At 68.1% G+C, this 22,101-nt stretch overlaps 3 protein-coding genes across 12 annotated transcripts; 2 read left to right on the top strand and 1 right to left on the bottom strand.

Annotated features, from left to right (window-relative positions):
* The first annotated feature begins 374 nt into the window (after positions 1-374).
* Positions 375-6,633, top strand: HNRNPA1 (heterogeneous nuclear ribonucleoprotein A1). Of its 10 annotated transcripts, none has more exons than XR_012670465.1 (12): positions 386-527; positions 2,071-2,187; positions 2,469-2,615; positions 2,757-2,967; positions 3,053-3,145; positions 3,254-3,346; positions 3,610-3,681; positions 3,874-4,047; positions 5,183-5,305; positions 5,401-5,463; positions 6,407-6,450; positions 6,551-6,633. XR_012670465.1 is itself a non-coding variant. In XM_075133898.1 (11 exons), the coding sequence occupies exons 1-10, from the start codon at positions 513-515 to the stop codon at positions 5,454-5,456; spliced, it is 1,131 nt and encodes a 376-aa protein (XP_074989999.1). In that variant the 5' UTR covers positions 398-512; the 3' UTR covers positions 5,457-5,463; positions 5,657-5,972. The 10 variants fall into 10 exon arrangements, 6 of the variants coding, with proteins under 6 accessions (XP_074990002.1, XP_074989999.1, XP_074990000.1 ...); XR_012670463.1 differs by having other exon boundaries at positions 398-527; positions 3,224-3,346; XR_012670464.1 differs by having other exon boundaries at positions 398-527; positions 3,224-3,346; positions 6,533-6,633.
* A 2,037-nt stretch (positions 6,634-8,670) lies between these two features.
* NFE2 (nuclear factor, erythroid 2) lies at positions 8,671-12,754 on the bottom strand. The gene is made up of 4 exons (XM_075133905.1): positions 12,521-12,754; positions 10,498-10,537; positions 10,007-10,147; positions 8,671-9,406 (listed from the first exon to the last, which is right to left on the bottom strand). Exons 2-4 carry the CDS (start codon positions 10,510-10,512, stop codon positions 8,738-8,740), a joined length of 825 nt encoding a protein of 274 aa, XP_074990006.1. The 5' UTR covers positions 10,513-10,537; positions 12,521-12,754; the 3' UTR covers positions 8,671-8,737.
* Positions 12,755-14,813: 2,059 nt separating this feature from the next.
* COPZ1 (coat protein complex I subunit zeta 1) lies at positions 14,814-18,718 on the top strand. The gene is made up of 9 exons (XM_075133595.1): positions 14,814-15,048; positions 16,293-16,361; positions 16,674-16,755; positions 16,876-16,967; positions 17,262-17,317; positions 17,874-17,951; positions 18,063-18,114; positions 18,203-18,241; positions 18,616-18,718. The coding sequence occupies exons 1-9, from the start codon at positions 15,031-15,033 to the stop codon at positions 18,661-18,663; spliced, it is 534 nt and encodes a 177-aa protein (XP_074989696.1). The 5' UTR covers positions 14,814-15,030; the 3' UTR covers positions 18,664-18,718.
* Positions 18,719-22,101: the final 3,383 nt, after the last annotated feature.

Raw genomic sequence — 22,101 nt, 5'->3', positions numbered from 1 at the left:
CGACCTCCGCCGGGCCCGCCGCCGGGCAGCGCTGAGCGACGGCCGCGCCCGCCAATGGGAACGGCGGCGCCGCGTCGCTAGCCAATGAGAGGGAGGCGCGAGGCGGGACCGCCAGCGAGGGAGCCAATCGGAGGAGCGCCGGGGAGTCTCCGGGCCGAAGCGGGAAAAGCGGAGCAGGGCGGGGCCGCGGCGGCCTCGCCCAATCCGTGAGGCGCGGAGGCGGGACCTCGCCCTTCGCGGCCAACCGGCGGCAGTAGCGCGGGCGGAGCGGCGGGGCGCCGCCAATGAGACCGCGTCGCTCAGGCCCACCGCCCAATGGGAGGCGGCGCGGGGGCGCGGCGCGGGCGGTGCCGCCCAATGGGAGAGGCCGGGGGGCGGGCGGACGGCGGGGGCGGTGGAGTGAGGCGGCGGCGCTCGCGTCGCTCGGCCCCTTTCTGTGTCGGCGCCTCGCAGAGGGAGCATCGCGCGCTGAGCCGCCCGCCGACCAGCCCGCCCAGCCCCGCGCCGCCGCCATGGCCAAGTCCGAGGTAAGCGCCCCGCCGCTCCCCAGCCCCGCCCCGCCCCGCCGCCGGCCCCCGCCGCCCGTCGCGGCCTCCCCGCCCCCGCCGCCCCGCTCGCCGCCGCGCGGGCCGCGCGCAGTGCGCCTGCGCGCGCCGCCCGCCCGCCTCCCTCTGCGCAGGCGCCGCCCGCTCGCTGCGCGCCGGGGGGCCCCCGCGGCGCATGCGCAGCCCCGCGCGCGCCCGCTCTCCCCCCCTGCTCCCTCCCCTCCCCGCCGCGGCTCCCCGCGCGCGGGGCCACGTGCGCGCCTTTGTGCTCGGGTGGGCGATGGCGGCCGCGCCGCCTCCGCGCATGCGCAGGGCGCAGGTCGGGCCTGGGGGCGCCCCGGGTGGGGGGGGGCGTGATGGCGGGGGCGGGGGGGGGGGTTCGGGGCGGCGACGGAGACCGGGTCCCGATGGTGATCTCGGCCACCCCCCAGATGGGGTCTGGGGCGGTTCGGGGGTCTCTTTGGGGCCAGGGCAGCCCCCCAGATGTGGCCCGGGGGGGGCTTGGGTGTCCCTTTGGGCCAGGGCTGCCCCACAGTTGAGGGCTGGGGAGGGGCTCAGGGGTCAGGGCAGCCCCACAGATGGGCCCTGGGGGGGCTCAGGGGTCCCTTTGGGGACAGGACAGCCCCGCGGATGGGGCCTTGGGGGGGCTCAGGGGTCCCTTTGGGGACAGGACAGCCCCACGGATGGGGCCTTGGGAGGCTCAGGGCCCTGCGCAGCCCCACAGATGGGGGCTTGGGGGTCTCTTTGGGGCCAAGGCAGCCCCACAGATGGGCCCTGGGGGGGCTCAGGGGTCTCTCTGGGGCCAGGGCAGCCCCACAGATGTGGCCGGGGGGGGGGGGGGCTTGGGTGTCCCTTTGGGCCAAGGTTGCCCCACAGTTGAGGGCCGGGGGGGGCTCAGGAGCCAGGGCAGCCCCAAAAATGGGGGCTGGGGGGGCTCAGGGTCCCTGTAGGTCCTGATGGCCCTGCAGATGGGGCCTGGGAAAATTTAGGGTCTCCTTGAGGCCTGGGCAGCACCACAGATTAGGGCCCCGGGGGGGGGCGCTCAGGGTTCCTTTGGGGTCTGCACAGGCTCACAGGTTGGCATTGGGGGTCTCAAGCCTCTTGGAGGAACAGGCAACCCCACAGATTGGGGCTGGGGGCTCACAGGGCCTTCCCAGGGCCTGGTCGGCCCCATAAATGGAGGCTGGGGTCCCCAGTGTCTCCTTGGGGCCTGTGCAGCCCCACAGGTTGGCACTGGAGGTCTCAGGGGGCCTGGGCAAGCCTGTAGATAGGGGCTGGGGGTGGCAAGGTCTTCCTAGGATGGGGGGGGGCTGACGGAGGGGAGCTGGGGGTGAAACGGGGGCTGGAGGAGTGCAGGGAGGCTCCAGGAGGGGCTTTGGGGGCGATGGGGCCTCTTTGGGGCTGAAGACAGATATGATGGAATGCAGTGGGTCCAGTGAGGGGGGGTTTGGGGTGCCAGGGCCTCTCGATCCAGGAGGCAGGGGTGTCCAGCCCCCCTCACCCCCCTGTCACCGCCTCCCCGCAGTCTCCGAAGGAGCCCGAGCAGCTCCGCAAGCTCTTCATCGGCGGCCTCAGCTTCGAAACCACAGATGAGAGCCTCCGCAGCCACTTCGAGCAATGGGGCACCCTGACCGACTGCGTGGTAAGGCTCCCCAACCCCCCCCCCTGCCCCCCCACCTCCTCCCCAGCCTCCTCTCTGCCTCCAGCACCTCCGTGGGGGGGTGGGTGACAAACGTCGGCCCTCGGTGACCCGCACTGACGGGGTTTGAGGTGTAACACGGTGGGTAACGAGGAGAGCGGCTGCGAGGGCAGGAGCGAGAGGTGGAGAAGCTAAAGGAAAAGAGCCACGTCCCCATGGAGGGGGGCTGCTGCCTTTTGGGGGGGCTTCGCACCATACCCTGACGTGTGTCTCTGTCCTCGCAGGTGATGAGGGACCCAAACACCAAACGCTCGCGAGGCTTCGGCTTCGTCACGTACTCCTCGGTGGAAGAGGTCGACGCCGCCATGAACGCCCGGCCGCACAAAGTGGACGGCAGAGTCGTTGAACCAAAGAGGGCCGTATCCAGAGAGGTAGGGAGGAGCCGCCACCGTCCCCGGGAGCTCTGGCGGGGGCTCAGACCCCGCTGGATGGGGCTAGCAGAGCCCAGGGCCGCTTTGGGGGGATGACGGGGGGCTCCCCGACCCCAAACCCACGCTGCCGTATTCCCGCAGGACTCCCAGCGGCCCGGAGCCCACCTCACAGTCAAGAAGATCTTTGTGGGCGGCATCAAGGAGGACACGGAGGAGCATCACTTGAGAGACTATTTTGGCCAATATGGCAAAATCGAAGTCATCGAGATCATGACGGACCGCGGCAGCGGCAAGAAGAGAGGTTTCGCCTTCGTCACCTTCGACGACCACGACTCCGTCGACAAGATAGTCAGTAAGTCCCCTGTGCGCCGAGAGGGCGGGGGGCACCCAGCTTTGTGCCCCCCTCCCCTAAATCTTCCCCCCCTCCCTCCCCGCAGTTCAGAAATACCACACTGTGAACGGGCACAACTGCGAGGTGAGGAAAGCCCTCTCGAAGCAGGAGATGGCCAGCGCCTCAGCCAGCCAGAGAGGTGAGCGGGCGGCTCGGCCCCCAGCTCCCCCTCGCCCCGAGCTGCCGCTAGACCCCGCTGCCTGTGCTGTTCCTAAAGGCTGTCCCCCCCCTCCGCCCCCTCTCCTAGGCCGCAGCGGTTCCGGGAATTTTGGCGGCGGCCGCGGAGGCGGATTCGGCGGTAATGACAACTTCAGTCGCGGCGGCAACTTCGGCGGCCGTGGTAAGTGGTTCGGTGGGACCCGTCCGGCTGCCAGCCGCAAGGGACGCCGCCGGCTCGAGACCGCAGCTCAAAACTTAGCCCAAACGCCGCCGCCGCTCCGGCTGCCACCGCTCCGGCTCCCGGCCCCCCTCGGCCCGGCCAGAGCGCCGCTCCTCCTCCCTCCACGCCGGGATTTCGGCACCCCGAAACTTTTCTCTCCGGCAGCTCTAAAACCGCCCGACCCCGCGTGGACGGATTGAACCACAACGGTTTGTTCTTTTCAGGTGGGTTTGGTGGCAGCCGCGGTGGCGGTTATGGCGGCGGCGGAGACGGCTATAATGGATTTGGCAATGACGGTAAGGCCAGAGCGGGATTTCTCCGACGGGCAGCGGCCAACGCGCCCAGCCGCTCGCCGAGGACGCCAGCCGGCCCTGTGGCCCGGCCCAGACAGCGGACGCAGCCCACCGCCCTGCCGAACCCGGAGCCCGGCCCCCACGCGCCCGCCGGGGCGGCCCTCGGAGCTCAGCGCCCTCCTTCCTCTCCCCCAGGTTACGGCGGCAGCGGCCCCGGCTACTCCGGCGGCAACCGGGGCTACGGCGGTAGCAGCACCTACGATGGCTATAATAACGGCGGGGGGGGCTTCGGCGGCGGCAGCGGAGGACGGCGTCCCGCCCGGGGACCCGCGCTCGCCGTGCGGAACGGCCTTTCCGAAGCGGGCACAGGTGAGACCCGCCCCCGCCGACCCCCTAAATCCCCCCCTGGACATGGGGTGCATCTGGGTTCCCCGGTAAATCCTCCCCAGGTGCTTCGTGGCCCCCCAGTAAATCACCCCCCGGCCGTGGGGTGCCTTTGGGGCTCCCCGTTAAACCCCACCCTGGCAGTGGGGTGCCTCCAGACTCCCAATTAACCCCACCCTCAGGCTCCGGGTGCCTGCGGGCTCCCCGTTAAACCCTCCCCCAGTTCCTTGGGTGCCTCCGGACTCCCTGTTAAATGCCCCCCCCAACCATGGGGTGTCTCCAGGCTCCCCATTAAACCCTCCCCCAGTTCCTTGGGTGCCTCCGGACTCCCCGTTAGACTCCCCTGTGGCCATGGGATGCATCTGGGCTCCCCATCAAACCCCCTCCCCAATTCCTCAGGTGCCTCCAGGCTCCCTGGTAGACCCCCCCATTGCCTCTGGGCTCCCAGTTAAACACCTCTCCGGCCATTGGGTGGCTCTGGGCTCCCCATTAAACCCCCCCACAAGCTCCCAAGTGCTTCCAGGCTCCCTGTTAACCCCCCCCTCAGCCTCCAGGCTCCCCGTTAACCCCCCCTCAGCCTCCGGGCTCCCCGTTAACTCCCCCCTCAGCCTCTCAGCTCCCCGTTTAAACCCTCCCCAGCCTCCGGGCTCCCCGTTAACCCCCCCCTCAGCCTCCGGGCTCCCCATTAACCCCCCCCTCAGCCTCCGGGCTCCCCATGAAACCCCCCCCTCAGCCTCTCGGCTCCCTGTTTAAACCCTCCCCAGGCTCCCCGTTAAACCCCCCCTCAGCCTCTGGGCTCCCCATTAAACCCCCCCTCAGCCTCTGGGCTCCCCATTAACCCCCCCCTCAGCCTCCGGGCTCCCCATTAAACTCCCCCCTCAGCCTCTCGGCTCCCTGTTTAAACCCTCCCCAGGCTCCCCGTTAAACCCCCCCCCAGCCTCCAGGCTCCCCATTAACCCCCCCTCAGCCTCCAGGCTCCCCGTTAAACCCCCCCTCAGCCTCCAGGCTCCCCATTAACCCCCCCCAGCCTCCAGGCTCCCCGTTAAACCCCCCCCGAGACCCCCGGCTGCCTCCCCCTTCCCCACATTGACCCTGTTTCCCTCCTTCTTGCCCCCCCCAGGCAGCAACTTCGGCGGCGGGGGGAACTACAACGATTTTGGCAGTTACAACAACCAGTCGTCCAATTTCGGCCCCATGAAGGGGGGCAACTTCGGGGGCAGGAGCTCGGGGCCGTACGGCGGCGGTGAGTCCCCGGGGGGGGGTCAGATGCAACCCCCAAATCTGCTTTTCCTCCCCCGCCCTGGAGTGTTTTTTCTAACCCACCTCCCCTTTTCGCAGGCGGCTACGGCAGCTCGAGCGGCGGCGGCAGCTACGGCGGCGGCAGGAGGTTTTAACACCCAGGTAAGCCCGTCCGCCGCGAAGCAAGCGAGCCGATTCCAACAGCGGTTTTATTAAATGAAAAAAAAAAAAAAGAATAAAAAAAGATTTTTTTTTTTTTTTTTTTTTTTAAGCCAAAAAGCTGCCAAACACCCTCAAAGCGGCGGCTGGAACCCGGGGGCCGTTTAGATTAACTTTATTCCGTATTATTCAACAGGAAACAAAGCTTAGCGGGAGAGGCGAGCCAGAGAAGGGACAGGGAAGCTGCAGGTTACACCAGTTGTGAACTCGGCCCACTCACAGCTGTGGCGGGGGGTGGCTGCTCCATGACGACGTGTGGTAGACAGAAGTCTCCTTTGCGAAACAGGACTGTGTTTGTGACTAATTGTACAACAGGTTCTTTTAGTTTTCTGTGCCGTGGAAAGCATTCCGACGAGGCCTCCCGGGAGCCTCGCTTTTATTTGCGCGCCCGTGCTGTCGATCGCTAACTGTACCACAACATGACGCTGAATAAATGTGTCCTTTTTTTTTTTTTTTTTTTTATTATTATTATTCTTATTCTTTTTTTTTTTTTTTTTAATATATTCACGTTTCTGATCTTTACGCCGCTCTGGTGTCGGCCGCTGCGGGGGCGCAGCCCCCCCCTCCCACCCAGCGCAGACTAGCTCAGGCTCTTCCCCCCCCACGCACCCCCAGCCCCATTTTGCCCTTCACGGGCTCCGCACACACCACCCCCCCCCATTCCCCCCCCCACCTCCATTTCAGGCTCGGCCGCCCCCTCCCCACCTTGTCCCCGGGGTGTCCCCTTGGCGTTGGGCCCCCCAAGTTCTCCCCCCTCGCAGCACCGCAGAGCGCAGGGCAGGGACGCTGTAGGTAAGAGCAGCTTCTGTCTGTGTGTGTCCCCCACGTCCCCGTCCCCCCCCCAGGACCCCCCCTGGGTCGCTAACGCCTGCCTTCGCTTTCGTAGGAGCCGCCGGCACGGGGAGAGGAGCCCGCGGGCCACCGGCGGAGGTGAGCGCGGGGAGGGGGACAGCGGGGGGGTGTAGGGGGACGTGTGTGACACCCCCGGGGTCGGGGACGCCCCCCCTCACGGCTCTCCCCTTCCTTGCAGCGCCCGCGGGAGCCGTTAGCGCCTGGGAGGTGTCGCTGCCGCGGGGCGGGGGCCTGTAAATAAAAAAAAGGGTATTTTTGTAAGCGTGTCCCGTCTGTGGGGACGGGGGGGACGAGGATGGGGACAAGGACAGGGACGAGGATGGAGGGGACAGGTCGGGGACAAGGATGGAGGGGACAAGGACAGGGACAAGGATGGAGGGGACAAGGATGGGGACAGGTCAGGGACAAGGATGGAGAGGACAAGGACAGGGACGAGGGGACAGGTCAGGGACAAGGATGGAGGGGACAAGGGTAGGGACAAGAGGGGACAGGTCAGGGACAAGGACAGAGGGGACAAGGATGGAAAGGGCAGGATGGGGACAAGGATGGAGGGGACAAGAATGGAGATAAGAGGGGACAGGTCAGGGACAAGGACAGGGGACAAGGGTGAAGGGAACAGGTCGGGGACAAGGATGGAAGGGACAAGGACAGGGACAAGAGGGGACAGGTCAGGGACAAGGACAGAGGGACAAAGATGAAGGGGACAAGGATAGGGACAAGAGGGGACAGGTCGGGGACAAGGATGGAGGGAACAAGGATGGGGACAAGAGGGGACAGGGCAGGGACAAGGATGGAGGGGACAAGGATGGAGGGGGCAGGATGGGGACAAGGCTGGGGACAGGTCAGGGACAAGGCTGGAGGGGACAAGGACCGGGACAAGAGGGGACAAGTAGAGGACAAGGATGGAGGGGACAAGGATGGTGACGAGGGCACAGGTCAGGGACGAGGACAGAGGGGACACAAAGATGAAGGCGACAAGGATAGGGACAAGAGGGGACAGGTCAGAGACAAGGATGGAGGGGACAAGGATGGGGACGAGGGGACAGGTCAGGGACAAGGACAGAGGGGACAAGGATGGGGACAAGGATGCAGGAGGCAGGATGAGGACAATGATGGGGACAGGTCAGGGACAAGGATGGAGGGGACAAGGACGGGGATGAGGGGACAGGTCAGGGACAAGGACAGGGGACAAGGATGGGGACAAGGATGCAGGAGGCAGGATGAGGACAATGATGGGGACAGGTCAGGGACAAGGATGGAGGGGACAGGTCAGGGACAAGGATGGAGGGGACAAGGACGGGGACAAGGATGGAGGGGGCAGGATGGGGACAAGGGTGGGGTGGGGACAGAGGGGATGAGGGTGGAGGGGATGGAGCAGCCGCGGAGGGGACAGGATGGGTGTGGGGACAGGGTGGCACTGGGGAGCAGGACAGGGAGGGGGAAGGGACAAGGACAGAGGGGACAGGTTGGGGACAGCAAAGGGGGAGAAGGTGGGACGAGGTTGCCAGGGATGGGGGACAAGGTCTTGGGGACCCCAGGGCTGGGGCACTGCAGGGAAAGTGAGGGCCACGTGTCACCCGGAGGTGACAGGGACAGGAGGTGACCGGCAGGCGTGGGGACAGGGACGTGGTGCCCCAGGGCGGGACGGAGTCACTCGGGTTGAGGGAGGTGACGCCTCCTCACCCTGGGGGGACGGGAGGTGGCAGGAATGTGTCACCCCCGGGTGATGGGACAGGAGGTGACGGGTGACGCGGGGTGACAGAGGCGACACAGGCGCTGGCCCCTTCTGAGGTGGTTTATTGTCTATGTACAGGGGTGACAGTGATGGGGTGTCCCCAGGGTGTCACCCGCAGCCAGGGGAGGGCGGGGGGGGGGACACCCCGGGGTGTGGGGGACACTGGGGACACCGCGGGGTGCAGCACCCATTGTAAGGCACCTGGGTGCATCTTTGGGCTCGGGGGGGGTGCAGGAAGGCACCGTGGGCACCCAAGGGCTCCATTGCTCACCTTGGGGTGCAGGGGGGACCCAAGGGTGCTGTGGGGCTCCGTGGGGTTCAGGGGGTCACCCAGGGTGCCCTTGGGCTCCTTGGGGTGCAGGGGTCACCCAAGGGTGCTGTGGGGCTCCCTGGGGTGCAGGATGGCACCCAAGGACCCCATTGCTCCCCATGGGGTGCAGGGGTCACCCAAAGGTGCCGTGGGGCTCCCTGGGGTGCAGGATGGCACCCAAGGGTCCCATTGCTCCCTATGGGGTGCAGGGGTCACCCAAGGGTGCCGTGGGGCTCTGTGGGGTGCAGGACAGCACCATGAGCCCCCGAGGCCCCCCACAGCTCCCCATGGGGTGCAGGACACCCCCAGGGCCCCCTCCCTCACTCCCCGCCCCCCGGGCTCTCCAGGCTGAGCCCCCCGTCGGGCGCCAGGCGCAGCCCGAAGCGCTCGGGGGGCAGGGGGTTGCCGGCCCCGTCCCTCAAAGCCCCCAGCACCTGCGCCGAAACGCGGGCCAGGTCCCGGCGCAGAGCACCCAGCGCCCGTTCCGCCTGGCCCCGCGCCCGTAGCAGTCGCTCCCGTTCCCGTCCCAACCTCCCTAATTCCGCCTGTAACCGAGCGATGGCTTCTAATTTCCGTCGGCGACATTTTTGCGCCGCCACTTTGTTCTTGCCGCGGCGACGGATATCCCGCGCCAGCGCCAGCTCCGCTCCCGACAGTCGCGCTCGTCCCAAGAGGGCGTTGAAGTCCTCCACGGGCAGGTTGACGATGGCTTCGGGGCCGATGGGCAACGCCGAGGCCAGCGCCCGGCGGGCGTCCCGGCTGCTGCCACCGCCACCTCCCCGGGGAGCGGCTGGGTGGGCGGGCGGCTCCGGTGGGAAGGGTGTTGGTAAAGGGGGATTGGGGAAGGGAGGAGGGAAAGGGGGAGTAAAGGGGGGTGGGGGGAGGGAGGGTGGAAGGGGGGGTTGGAGGGGGGTGTAGGGGGGAGGGGGGGGTGGGGGGTGGGGGCAGAAGGGGGGGTCAAAGGGGGCGTCTGCCACCATGTCCAGGCCCTGCAGGGAGAGAGGGGGTGATGGAGGGGGGTATAAGGGGGGGCACAACGGGAGTTTCCCAGGGGGTGTCAGAGAGGTGGGTGCAATGGGGGGGGGGGGGTCGCCCAGGGGGAGGTGGGTGCAATGAGGGGGGTGCAATTGAGGGTCTTTGAGGGGGTGCCAGAGGAAGGTGGGTGCAGTGGGGGTGGTCCGGGGGAGATGGGTGCAGTGGGGGGGGGTGCAATGGGGCTCTCCCAGGGGGTGCCAGGGGGAGCTGGGTGCTGGGGGTCTCCCAGGGGGTGCATGGTGGGTGGGCACAGTGAGGGGCCCAGAGGGGTGGGTGCAATGGGAGGGGTGCAATTGGGGGTCTTCCAGGGGGTGCCAGGGGGAGCTGGGTGCAGTGGGGGGTCTCCCAGGGGGTGCATGGTGGGTGGGCACAGCGGGGGGGGCCCAGAGGGGTGGGTGCAAAGGGGGGGGTCCAGGGGATGGCGTGGAGGGGTGCGGGGGGGCCCAGGGCTGGGGTGCTCGGCGGGGAGTGCGGCGGGTGCACCCGCGGCGGCCGGCAGGGGGCGGTAGGCGCCTGCAGGGAGGGGGCGTGGTCTCGCGGGGGGCGTGGCGTACCTGGAGCTCGCTGAGGGAGAGGATCTCCTGCCACGTGAGCTCCACCTCGGCGGGGCCCGGCAGGGGCGGGGCCAGGGGCGGGCCTAGAGGCGGGGCCAAGGGTGGGCCCCGCCCCCCCACCTCCCCGAGCGCCGCCAGCGCCTGCGGGACAAACCGCCTCGTTGGCTCTGATTGGCTGCGGGCAGCCCTTGGCCCCGCCCCATTCCCCCCTCCGCCCCCCCCCGGGTCCTAGAGCCCCCCATCCCTCCCCGTGCCCCTGACACCCCCGGGGCCCCCTGAAACGCCCCCAGCCCCTGCCAGGACCCCCCAAAACACCCTCAGCCCCCACCAAGAGCCCCCCCAGCCCCCCCGTGACCCCCCCATGCCCCAGGTGACGCCTACCAAGGCCCCCAGGGCCCTCGACACCCTCCCCAGACCCCCAGATGCCACCCCCAAAACCCCCCCAGTGCCACCCTCAGCCCCAGCTTCCCCCTCCGGCCCCCCCCGCTCACCTCGGGGTCCCCCATGCCGGAGCCGCGGTGCCGCCTCCTCCTGCCACCCCAGATAAGGGGTTAGCGCCCGTCCCCGGGGGGGGGGGACCACACACCCACTGACCCCCCCCGTGTCACCCCCCAAGGGCGCCTGTGTCCCTTCCGGCTCCCACTTCTGCTTTCGGGGTGCAGCAGGGGACGGGGTGGGGACGGGGGGTATCCCCTGCAGTGTGGGAGGGGTGCCCCCACCCATGGGTGCCCCCAGGGCGCCGCCCCCCTTGCGCCACCCCGTTGCCCAATGCCGGGGCATTGCACAAGGACCAACCGACGTGTCCCACCCGCGGCTGGCCTGGCCGTCACCCCCCCGTGTCACCCCTGTGTCACCCACCGTCACCCCCGTCCGACAGTAACACAGCGCTGGGGCACCCTACAATAACACAGTACCCAGAGACCCTACAATAACACAGCACCCAGAGACCCTACAATAACACAGCACCCAGGGACCCTACAATAACACAGCACCCAGAGCTCCTACAATAACACAGCGCCCAAGGAGACCCTACAATAACACAGCACCCAGAGCTCCTACAATAACACAGCGCCCAAGGAAACCCTACAATAACACAGCGCCCAAGGAAACCCTACAATAACACAGCACCCAGGGACCCTACAATAACACAGCACCCAGAGCTCCTACAATAACACAGCACCCAGAGACCCTACAATAACACAGCACCCAGAGCTCCTACAATAACACAGCACCCAAGGAGACCCTACAATAACACAGCACCCAAGGAGACCCTACAATAACGCAGCACCCAGAGACCCTACAATAACACAGCACCCAGGGACCCTACAATAACACAGCGCCCAAGGAAACCCTACAATAGCACAGCACCCAGAGACCCTACAATAACACAGCACCCAGAGACCCTACAATAACACAGCGCCAGGCCCCCGTGCTGACGGTGGGTGGGGGTGAGGGTGACCCCCCTGTGTCCCCCCCCCTCGCCCGCCGCAGCCGTTGGGGCTGTTTCCGCCCGGGGCTGAGCCGGGGCCCGGAGCCATCACCCCCCGCCGAGCTGCTGGCGCCTGGCCAGGGCACCCTGCCTGCACCCTGCCTGCCTGCCTGCACCCTGCCCGCGCCCTGCCTGCGCCATGTCTGTGCCCTGCCTGTGCCCTGCCTGCCTGCACCCTGCCTGCGCCCTGCCTGCGCCGTGTCTGTGCCCTGCCTGTGCCCTGCCTGCCTGCACCCTGCCTGTGCCCTGCCTGCCTGCACCCTGCCTGCACCCTGCCTGCCTGCCTGCGCCCTGCCCGCGCCCTGCCCGCACCCTGCCTGCCTGCCTGCGCCCTGCCTGCACCCTGCCTGCGCCCTGCCTGCGCCCTGCCTGCCTGCGCCCTGCCTGCGCCGTGTCTGTGCCCTGCCTATGCCCTGCCTGCCTGCACCCTGCCTGCACCTTACCTGCACCCTGCCTGCACCCTGCTCGCACCCTGCATACACCCTCCCCGCGCCCTGCCTGCACCCGCACATGCACCCGGGCACACGCAGGCACCGACGCCCCGATCCTCGGGCACACGCGTGCACCAGCACAAACACCAACGCACCAACACGTGGCACACGCGTGCTCTGCTGCCCTGGCATCCTCCCCGGGCACACGCGTGCACCGATACAAGCACAAACACGCTAACAGCTGGGCACACGCGTGCTCTGGCACCCTGGCACATGCATGATACTTCCCTGCCCACCCTTGTGCACCGATCCCCGGCACACGCGGGCACTGATACCGTGATCCTCGGGCACACGCGTGCACCGATCCCCCGATCCCCGGGCACACGCGTGCACCAGCATGAACACAAACACACCAACACCTGGCACACGCGTGCTCTGGCACCCTGGCACACGCGTGACCCCTCCCTGGGCACATGCGTGCACCGATCCCCGGGCACACGTGTGTGCCCGTCCCCGTACACGCCTCCCCCCCCCGCTGCACACACATGCGCCCCCCCCTTGCACACGCGTGTGCCCCCCGGTGCCGGGACCCACCTGGTGCCCCGTGCTCAGGGCAGGGCCATGTCCCACGGGGACACGGGGACACGGGGACACAGGACAGGCCTGGCAGTGCCAGTCCCCAGGGTGGCCCCGCAGCCGCTGCCAGCGGGTGCCCGCCCCGGGGACACCCTGGGGACAACGCGGGGGGGGGACAGGAACCCGGGGATGGGGGGGGTGGGAAGTGGCAGGGGACAGAGAGAGGGGACATGGGGGCGGGAGGGGGGACACGGGGACAGGGAAATGGAGGACATGGGGACACAAAGGGGGGACATGGGGACAGGGAAATGGGGGACATGGGGACACAAAAGGGGGACACGGGGACAGGGAAATGGGGGACATGGGGACACAAAAGGGGGACACGGGGACAGGGAAATGGGGGACATGGGGACACAAAAGGGGGACATGGGGACAGGGAAATGGAGGATATGGGGACACAAAAGGGGGACATGGGGACAGGGAAATGGGGGACATGGGGACCCAAAAGGGGGACATGGGGACACTTATGGGGTCTCAGGGACACGGGGACAGGGAAATGGAGGACATGGGGACACAAAAGGGGGACATGGGGACACAGGGACAGGGAAAGGGGGGGTGGGAACAAAAATAGGGGACATGGGGACACTGATGGGTCAAAGGGACAAGGGGACAGGGGAAGGGGGGATATGGGGACATCAGTGGGGGTCATGGGGACACACGGACAGGAGGAGGGGGGAGACGGGGACACAACTGGGGGACACGGGGACAGGGGGAGGTTGGGGAACATAGGGACACTTACGGGGTCACAGGGACACGGGGACACAGGGGACAGGGGAATGGGGGGCAGGGGGACACAAGCAGGGGACACAGGGACAGGGGACAAGGGGACACGGGTTTGGGGGGCACGGGAAGGGGACAGGGAGCGGGGGCAGTGACGGGGACACTCCTCTGTCCCCCCCTGTCCCCCCCTGTGTCCCCCCCGGGCGTCCGGAAGCCACCGGCGGTTGCCCAACGCGGGGCCCCGCGGGGGACGTGGGGGGGACACAGGGGACACGTGGGACCCCCCCCCCCGCCAGGCGTTATCAGCGGGGCCCAGGGCATCCGCCCCCCCCGCGGGGACCAGGGTGTCACCCCCCGGTGGCACCGCTCCCGCCAGGTCACCCCCTGTCCCCCCGCATCCCCCTTGTCCCCTTGTGTCCCCCCACGTCCCCTCCGTGTCCCCTCATGTCCCTTTGTGTCCCCCCCGCATCCCCTGTGTCCCCCTGCATCCCCCCGCATCCCCCTTGTCACCCCCATGTCCCCCCCAAGTCCCCTCATGTCCCCGTGTCCCCCATGTCCCCATGTCCCCTCATGTCCCCTCATGTCCTCCCATGTCCCCATGTCCTCCCATGTCCCCATGTCCCCCCATGTCCCCATGTCCCCTCATGTCCCCTCATGTCCTCCCATGTCCCCATGTCCCCCATGTCCCCATGTCCCCTCATGTCCTCCCATGTCCCCATGTCCCCCATGTCCCCTCATGTCCCCTCATGTCCTCCCATGTCCCCATGTCCCCTCATGTCCTCCCATGTTCCCATGTCCCCCCATGTCCCCCATGTCCCCGTGTCCCCTCGTCCCCTCATGTCCTCCCATGTCCCCTCATGTCCCCCCATGTCCCTATGTCCCCCATGTCCCCTCGTCCCCTCGTGTCCCCTCATGTCCCCGTGTCCCCTCATGTCCTCCCATGTCCCCGTGTCCCCTCATGTCCCCCCATGTCCCCCCATGTCCCCTCATGTCCCCTCATGTCCCCCCATGTCCCCCCGTGTCCCCCCATGTCCCCTCATGTCCCCTCATGTCCCCCCATGTCCCCCCGTGTCCCCCCATGTCCCCCCATGTGCCCATGTCCTCCCATGTGCCCCATGTCCCCTCATGTCCCCGTGTCCCCTCATGTCCCCATGTCCCTGTGTCCCCTCATGTCCCCTCATGTCCTCCCATGTCCCCCCGTCCCCGTGTCCCCTCATGTCCCCATGTCCCCTCATGTCTCCTCATGTCCCCATGTCCCCCCATGTCCCCCCATGTCCCCCATGTCCCCCATGTCCCCTCCTGACCCCTGACCCGACCCCAGAGAAGCCAAAGGTCACAGGTAACCCCGCCCCTCAGGGGGTCGTGACCCTATTAAGGGTGTGGCCAAGCACTGAAAGGGAAACGCTTCCGGTCATGTGGTTGGTGAGCCAGCCAACCACAGAACGAAACCGACAAAGGGGTTACGTCAGCGCTTCCCTGGTCACCATGGGAACTGCACCGCCCCCTCGGCTTCCGGGAGTGCGGTGCGGCGGTGACGGACGGGACGCGCCTCCAATCAGCGGCCGCTTCGGGAAGGGCGGGAAAGGCCGGCCCGCCCTCCGAGCGCAGACGCGCAGTGATTGGTCAGATCGGGTCCGGGCTCCCCCAGTCAGCCTGGCGGGGTGGTGCCCGGCGGCGTGATTGGCAGCCGAGCAGCCAATGAGCGGCGGCCGCTCTTCCGGCTCCACGTCGGCAGCGGCGAGCGCAAAATGGAGGCGCTGATCCTGGTAGGGGGCGGCGGGGCCGGGGGGGGAGGAATGGGGGGCGATGGGGGGGCAGGGGGGGCAAATGGGAGCGGATGGGGGGCGAGGGGGTAAGTGGGGGGCAGCGAGGCGGCAAATGGGGGGCGCCAGTTGGGGTACGTGGGGGGCGATGGGGGGGTAAAGGGGGTGCAATGGGGGGGCAATGGGGTAAATGGGGGGTGCCAGTGGGGGGGGCAGTGGGGGTGAATTGGGGGTGTCAATGGGGGGGGTAATGGGGATAAATGGGGGGTGTCAATGGAGGAAATGGGGGGCTGCCAATGGGGGGTGATTGAGGGTGCCAATGGGGGGGCAGTGGGGTAAATGGGGGCTGCCAATGGGGGTGCCAATGGGGGGGCCGTGGGGTAAATTTGGGGCTGCCAATGGGGGTGCCAATGGGGGGCCATGGGGTAAATGGGGGGCTGCCAATGGGGGTAAATAGGGGGGTGAGTGGGGGGGGTAGTGAGGGGGTAAATGGGGGGGTGCCAGTGGGGTAAGTGGGGGGGCAATGGGGGTAAATGGGGGGCAGTGTGGGGGGGTAAATGCCAGGGTGCTACTGGGAGTAAGTGGGGGGGCAGTGGGGAGGGAAGTGGGGGGCAATGGGGATAAATGGGGGGCAATGAGGGGGGTAAATGGGGGGCAATGAGGGGGGTAAATGCCAGGGTGCCAATGGGGGTAAGTGGGGGGCTTCTCCCTGCCCAATTGGGTGGCAGTGCCCCCCCCCAGAGTGGCCTTGTCCTGCCTGTGGGGTGACCGTCCCCACCGGCGGTGCCCACAGGGTCCCTGCTGGGGCTGGGGGGGGCCGTGGGCAGTGGCTGTCGGTGGTGGCTGTCGGTGGTGGCCCTTGGTGGCCATCGGTGGCCGTCGGTGGCCTGGCAGCGCCCGGGGCGAGGTTCTGTCCTACACTCCGGCTGTGGCTACGGGCAGTCAGTGCATCACAGAACTTGGTCCCGGGAGCTTGGGAGCACCCGGATCGACGGGGACAGGGACGGGGACAGGGACAGGGACCCCCCCGGCCTGGCCCTGCAGCGGCCACCGCCCAGGACCCCCTCGCCAGGACGGGGGTGCCGGACACAGGCTCCTTCCTGGTGTCCTCGGTGCCACCGAGGCGGTGTTTGGGTGATGGGGGGGGGTGGTGCGGTGCCACAGGGTGTCCCCCCTCGCTGGGCTGGGGGTGCCCCTGTCCCCAGGAAGGGGGTGGCAGCAGGGTGACAGTGGCCGTGTCCCCGCAGGAGCCGTCCCTCTACACCGTCAAAGCCGTCATCATCCTGGACAACGATGGCGACCGGCTCTTCGCCAAGGTGAGGGGCACGGCGGGGTGACGCTGACACGCAGGGTGCGGGGATGGGGACAGGGGTGGGGACGTCGTCCCAGGGAGATGTGGGGACAGGGGGGCACAGGCATGGGGACACTCGGTGGCACCAGGAGGGCTGGGACGCGTTACAGGACAGGGACGTGGAGGCCACGGGGGGCACGTGGCACGGACAAGGGGACATTTGGTGGCACAGGGCAGGGACAGGGGCTTGGGGACAGGGTTGGTGACCCAGAGCAGGGTTGGGGGGACTCCTTGGGGGGGGGGTGGCCCACGTCCCCACGTGCCACTGTCCCCACAGTACTACGACGACACGTACCCCAGCGCCAAGGAGCAGAAAACCTTCGAGAAGAACATCTTCAACAAGACCCACCGCACCGACAGTGCGTGTTTTGGGGACGGGGACGCCTGTGTGTCCCCTGGGCGGGGGGCTGCCACCCCTGTGGGGACAGCGGGGCCGCGCGGGGGGGGCCCGCGGGGGTGACGCCAGGCTGTGCCCCCAGGCGAGATCGCGCTGCTGGAGGGGCTGACCGTCGTCTACAAGAGCAGCATCGACCTCTACTTCTACGTCATCGGCAGCTCCCACGAGAACGAGGTGGCTGGGGACACCCAGGGGTGCCAGGGCAGGGGGGACGCTCAGGGGGTGGTGGGTTGGGGACACCCAGGGGTGGTGGGTTGGGGACACGGGGGTGGCAGGCTGGGGATGTGGAGGGATAACAGGACAGGGAGGGGGGTACCTCGGGGTGCCGGGGCAGGGGACACAGAGGGGACATGCAGAAAGGTCCCAGGACAGGGAGGGGACACAGCAGGTGCCACCAGGGATGGGTGGGGGGGCAACTTGGGGTACCCCCGTCTGGCAGTGCCACCGCGTGACCCTGCTGTCCCCCAGCTGATGCTCACGGCCGTCCTCAACTGCCTCTTCGACTCGCTCAGTCAGATGCTGCGGTACGATGGGTCCTTGGGGGGGCACCCATGGGTCCTGGGGGGGCACCCATATTCCTGAGGGGGCACCCATGGGTCCTGGGGGGCACCCATATTCCTGGGGGGGGGGCACCCATGGGTCCTGGGGGGGGCACCCATGGGTCCTGGGGGGGGCACCCATATTCCTGGGGGAGCACCCATGGGTCCTGGGGGGCACCCGTACTCCTGGGGGAGCACCCATGGGTCCTGGGGGAGCACCCATGGGTCCTGGGGGGCACCCATATTCCTGGGGGGGCACCCATGGGTCCTGGGGGGGCACCCATGGGTCCTGGGGGGCACCCATATTACTGGGGGGGCACCCATGGGTCCTGGGGGTGCACCCATTGTCCTGGGGGGCACCCATATACCTGGGGGGGTAGCACGCAAGGTCCTGGGGGGACACCCATGGTTCCAGGGGACCCCCAACGGGCACCAGCACTGGGGGGGGGACACAGCAGGCACATCCTGGGGGCCACTTGGGGGTCCCATTGCTGGGGGGGGCCTGTGGGTGCTGAGCGGGCAAGGCCCCCCCCCCCCCCAGGAAGAACGTGGAGAAGCGGGCGCTGCTGGAGAACATGGAGGGGCTCTTCCTGGCCGTGGACGAGATCGTGGACGGTGGGTGAGTGTCCACGGCCCCACCCTGGGGCTCGTGTCCCCCCCTCCCCGGGTGCCCACGGGCCCCGCGGGGCGGGTGCTGGGTGCTGACGGGTCTCTGTTCCCCCCCCCCCAGCGTCGTCCTGGAGAGCGACCCCCAGCAAGTGGTGCATCGCGTGGCCGTGCGGGTACGGGGGGGCCGGGGGGGACACGGGGAGGCCGTGGGGGGGCCGGGGGTGCCCCCCCCAGGCACCCACCTCCCCCCCTGTGTTGCAGGGCGAGGACGTGCCCCTCACGGAGCAGACGGTCTCGCAGGTAGGGCCTGACCCCCCCCGGGACCCCCCTGGGACTGGCAGTGCCCCCCCGCCAGCTCCGAACCCACAAACCGGGGCAGCTGCCTGTGCCCGTGGGTGTCCCCAAGTGCCACCTGGGTGTCCCTGCCTGCCCCCAGTGTCCCCCTGTCCCTCCCCAGTGCCACCTGGGTGTCCCCGAGCCCCCCCACACCCCCATGCCCCTCCCCACGTGCCCACCCCATGCCCATGGGTGCCCCTGGGTCCCCCCAACACCCCCGGCACAGCTCCCCATGTCCCCTATCCCCACCTTGGGGCCCTCTGGGTGCCCCCCCGGGCCCCCCCGCACCCATGGGTGCCCCCTACCCAACGCTGCCCCCCCCCTCCCCACTTCCACAGGTGCTGCAGTCGGCGAAGGAGCAGATCAAGTGGTCGTTGCTGCGCTAGCGCGGCCCCCCCAGCCCCCCCCCCGGCCCCCCAACATGCCAGCCCCCCCCTCCAACTCCCGTCTGTCGCCTGGTCTGTGCCGGGGGGGGGGGACCCAGGGTGGGGGGGTCTGGTGTCCCCCCTCGGCTTTGGGGGGGTCCTCTTGCCGGGGTGGGGGGGGGGACAAGGACACGCGTGGGGACACAGGCGTGTGCTTGGGGCCACACGCAGAGGGGATGTGTGGGGGGGGCACGTATAAGGGACACGCGTGCAGGGGGGGACACGCGTGCGCATGGCCACGCCTCCAGGGGCCGCGGGGCACACGCGTGTGCGCAGGGACGGGGCTGGGGACGCAAAGACCCACCTGGGGGACATGGACCCCCCCTGACCGCCCTGGGCCCCCGCCAGCCCCCCCAGACACGAGACCACAGGCTCAAACCTCGTCATTTATTGGGGCAAAGCCGGGGGGGGGGACACAGGGGGACAGGCAGGTGTGGGGGAGGGTAACAGGGCTCTGTGTCCCCCCCCAAACCCTGCCCTGCCCCCCCCAACCTGCTATTGCTTTGCTTAAATCACAGTATTGACTGGGGGGGGGGGCACCAAGAAAGTGGGGGGCCAGTGCCAAGTGGGGGTGGAGGGCAATAAAGAATGGGGGGGTGTGCAGTGGGGGGGGCAGTGCAAGGTTTTGGGGGGGGGCCCACAGTGCGAGTTGTGGGGCAATAAGGATGGGGGGGGCAGTGCCAAGTCGGGGGGAGCCTGTAGTGATAAAGGGGGGGGGCACAGTGATAGCGGGGGGGCACAGTGATAGTGGGGGGGTGATAAGGATGGGGGGGGTCACAGTGATGGGGGGTGCTGGGTGTGTGGGGGGGCACAGTGATAGTGGGGGGCACTAAGGATGGGGGGGCGCACAGTGATGGGACAGTACCAGGGTTGGGGGGGGGCACAGTGCTTGTGGGGCAGTACCGGGGGGGTGAGGGGGGGTGTGTGCTATTTACAGGGTGGGGGGTGCCCCGGCCCCCCGCATTATTGCAATGGGCTGGGCCCAGAGGGGGGCCCCGGGGTGGGGGGGGGATGATAGGTGCCCCCCCCTTCCCCCGGGGCGTGTGCGGGGCTCGCTGCCCTCAGTGCAAGAGGTCATGGCTTGGGCTGGGGTGGGGGGGCACCCTGGGGTGGGGGGGGGCACCCTTTGGGGGGGACAGACACCCCGGGGTGGGGGGGGGGCTCCCTTCCCTGCGAGCCATCACTGATTGCTTAGCGGATCCCTGAGGTGCCGGGGTGGGTGGGGGGGCGCTGGGGACCCCCCCCCGGACCCCCCCACCCCACCCCGGGGCGCTGGGGGTCCCCGTCCCCACGGGAGTTGTGCAGTGGGGCCGGGGCGGGGCAGGGGGGCGGGGCTCATCGTTTTCCTGCCAAATATCCCAATTCCAGTTAAAAAATAATCGCTGAGCCCAAAAAGCAGCTGGGGGGGGACGGGGATGGGGGGGGCTGTTGCCGGGCATGGTTGCTGGGAGACGGTTGCCAGGGACGGTTGCTAGGCGCAGCTCCTGGGTGCAGCCAGTTGCTGGGGACGGTTGCTGGGTGCTGTTGCCAGGTGCCGTTGCTAGGTACCATCGCCGAGCGCTGTTGCCAGGTACCGTTGCCGGGCAGGGTTGCCAGGGCGGTTGCCGGGGGCGGTTGCCAGGGGCCGTTGCCGGGTCCCTTTGTCAGGTGTGGATGCCGGCCACAGTTGCTGGGCAACCATCGCCGGGTACCGTTGCCAGGTAACTGTTGCCACGTACCGTTGCCATGTGCAGTTGCTGGATCCCGTTGCCAGGTAACCATTGTCAGGTCATCATTGCTGGGTCCCGTTGCCAGGTACCATTGATGGGCACAGTTGCTAGGTAACCGTTGCCAGGTGCAATTGCAGGGTCTCGTTGCCAGGTAACCGTTGCTGGGCGCCGAGGCCCAGTCCTGTTGCCGGGCAACTGCTGCTGGGTCCCGTTGCTAGGTAAACATCTCCTGGTTGCCAGGCAACCACTGCTTAGAGGGTTGCTGGGTAACCATTGCTGGGTGCCCGTTACCGGGCAGGATGCCGGTCCTGTTGCCAGGTAACCATTGTCAGGCAGGTTGCTGGGTAACCATTGCCGGGGGGGGGGGGAGTTGCTGGGCAGGTTGCTAGGTGGGTTGCCAGGTAACTGTTGCTAGGCAGGTTGCTGGGTGGGTGGGTCTTGTTGCCAGGTAACCGTTGCCGGGGGAGCGTTGCTGGGCAGGTTTCTGGGTTCTTTTGCTGGGTAACCGTTGCTGGGTAACCATTGGTGGCTGGTTGCTAAGATACCGTTGCCAGGTAACCATTCTGGGGTGGTTGGTGGGTGCTGTTGCCAGGTAACCACCGCTGCCCGGTCGCACGGCAACGACCGCTGGGTTGTGCTGTGGAGTTGCTGGGTGACCGTTGCCGGGTGGTTGCCAGGTAACCATTGCTGGGCGGTTGCTGGTTGCAGTTGCTGGGTAACGGTTGCTAGGTAACAGCCACTGGGTCCCGGGTGATGCTTGGGTACCGGTTGCCGAGTGCCGGTTGCCAGGCGATGGTTGCCGGGGGGGTCAGTAGGGGGAGAAGAGGAGGGGGGCGTGGGCGGGGCGCAGGGGCCCGGGGGCGGGGCGCAGCAGGGCGGGTGCCAGGGGGGGCCCGGGCAGGAGGGGGGGCCCGGGGGGGCGCAGGGCCAGCGGGGGGGCGGCCATGGCGGCGGCGGCGGCTGCCAGGGCCAGGGGGGGCGGGAGCAGCCCCCCCCCCGCCAGCGCCTTCGGCAGCTCCTTGGGGAAGGGCAGCGGTGCCTGCGGGGGGCGAGGGGGCGTCAGTGATGGGGGGGCACCCTATAGGTACCCCACGGGGCAACCCCAGGCAAGCTATAGGTACCCCAAGGGCCCTCTCTGCCCCATAGGGCTCCCTATAGATAACCTCAGGGCCTTTGCCGGGTGGGGCACCCACGGAGATACCCCCAGACACTCTATAGGTGCCCCCAAGCACCCTACAGATAGCCTAACCCCGACACCGTGGAGCACCCACGGAGATACCCACAGACACCCTATAGGTACCGCAAGGGGCAGCCCCTGCCTCCAGGGTCCCTTCAGGGCACCCTATAGAGACTCCTGAGCACCCTATAGATACCCCTGGGCATCTCCCTGTCCCACAGGGCACCCCCAGGCATGCTATAGGTACCCCAGGGGGCACCCCTGACCTCCAGGGTCCCTTCAGGGCACCCTATAGAGACCCCTGGGCATCTCCCTGCCCCAGAGGGCACCCCCAGACACCCTATAGGTACCCCAAGGGCCCCCCATGGAGCACCCCCTGCCTCCAGAGTCCCTTCAGGGCACCCTATAGAGACCCCTGAGTACCCTATAGATACCCCTGGGCATTCCCCTGCCCCACAGGGCACCCCCAGGCACACTATAGGTACCCCAAGGAGCACCCCGTGCCTCTAGGGT

Source organism: Calonectris borealis, chromosome 30 (assembly GCF_964195595.1).
Source record: "Calonectris borealis chromosome 30, bCalBor7.hap1.2, whole genome shotgun sequence".
Taxonomy (NCBI): Eukaryota; Metazoa; Chordata; class Aves; order Procellariiformes; family Procellariidae; genus Calonectris; species Calonectris borealis.
Note: the sequence above shows the minus strand (reverse complement) of the source record. Positions and strands in the feature narration are given on the sequence as shown.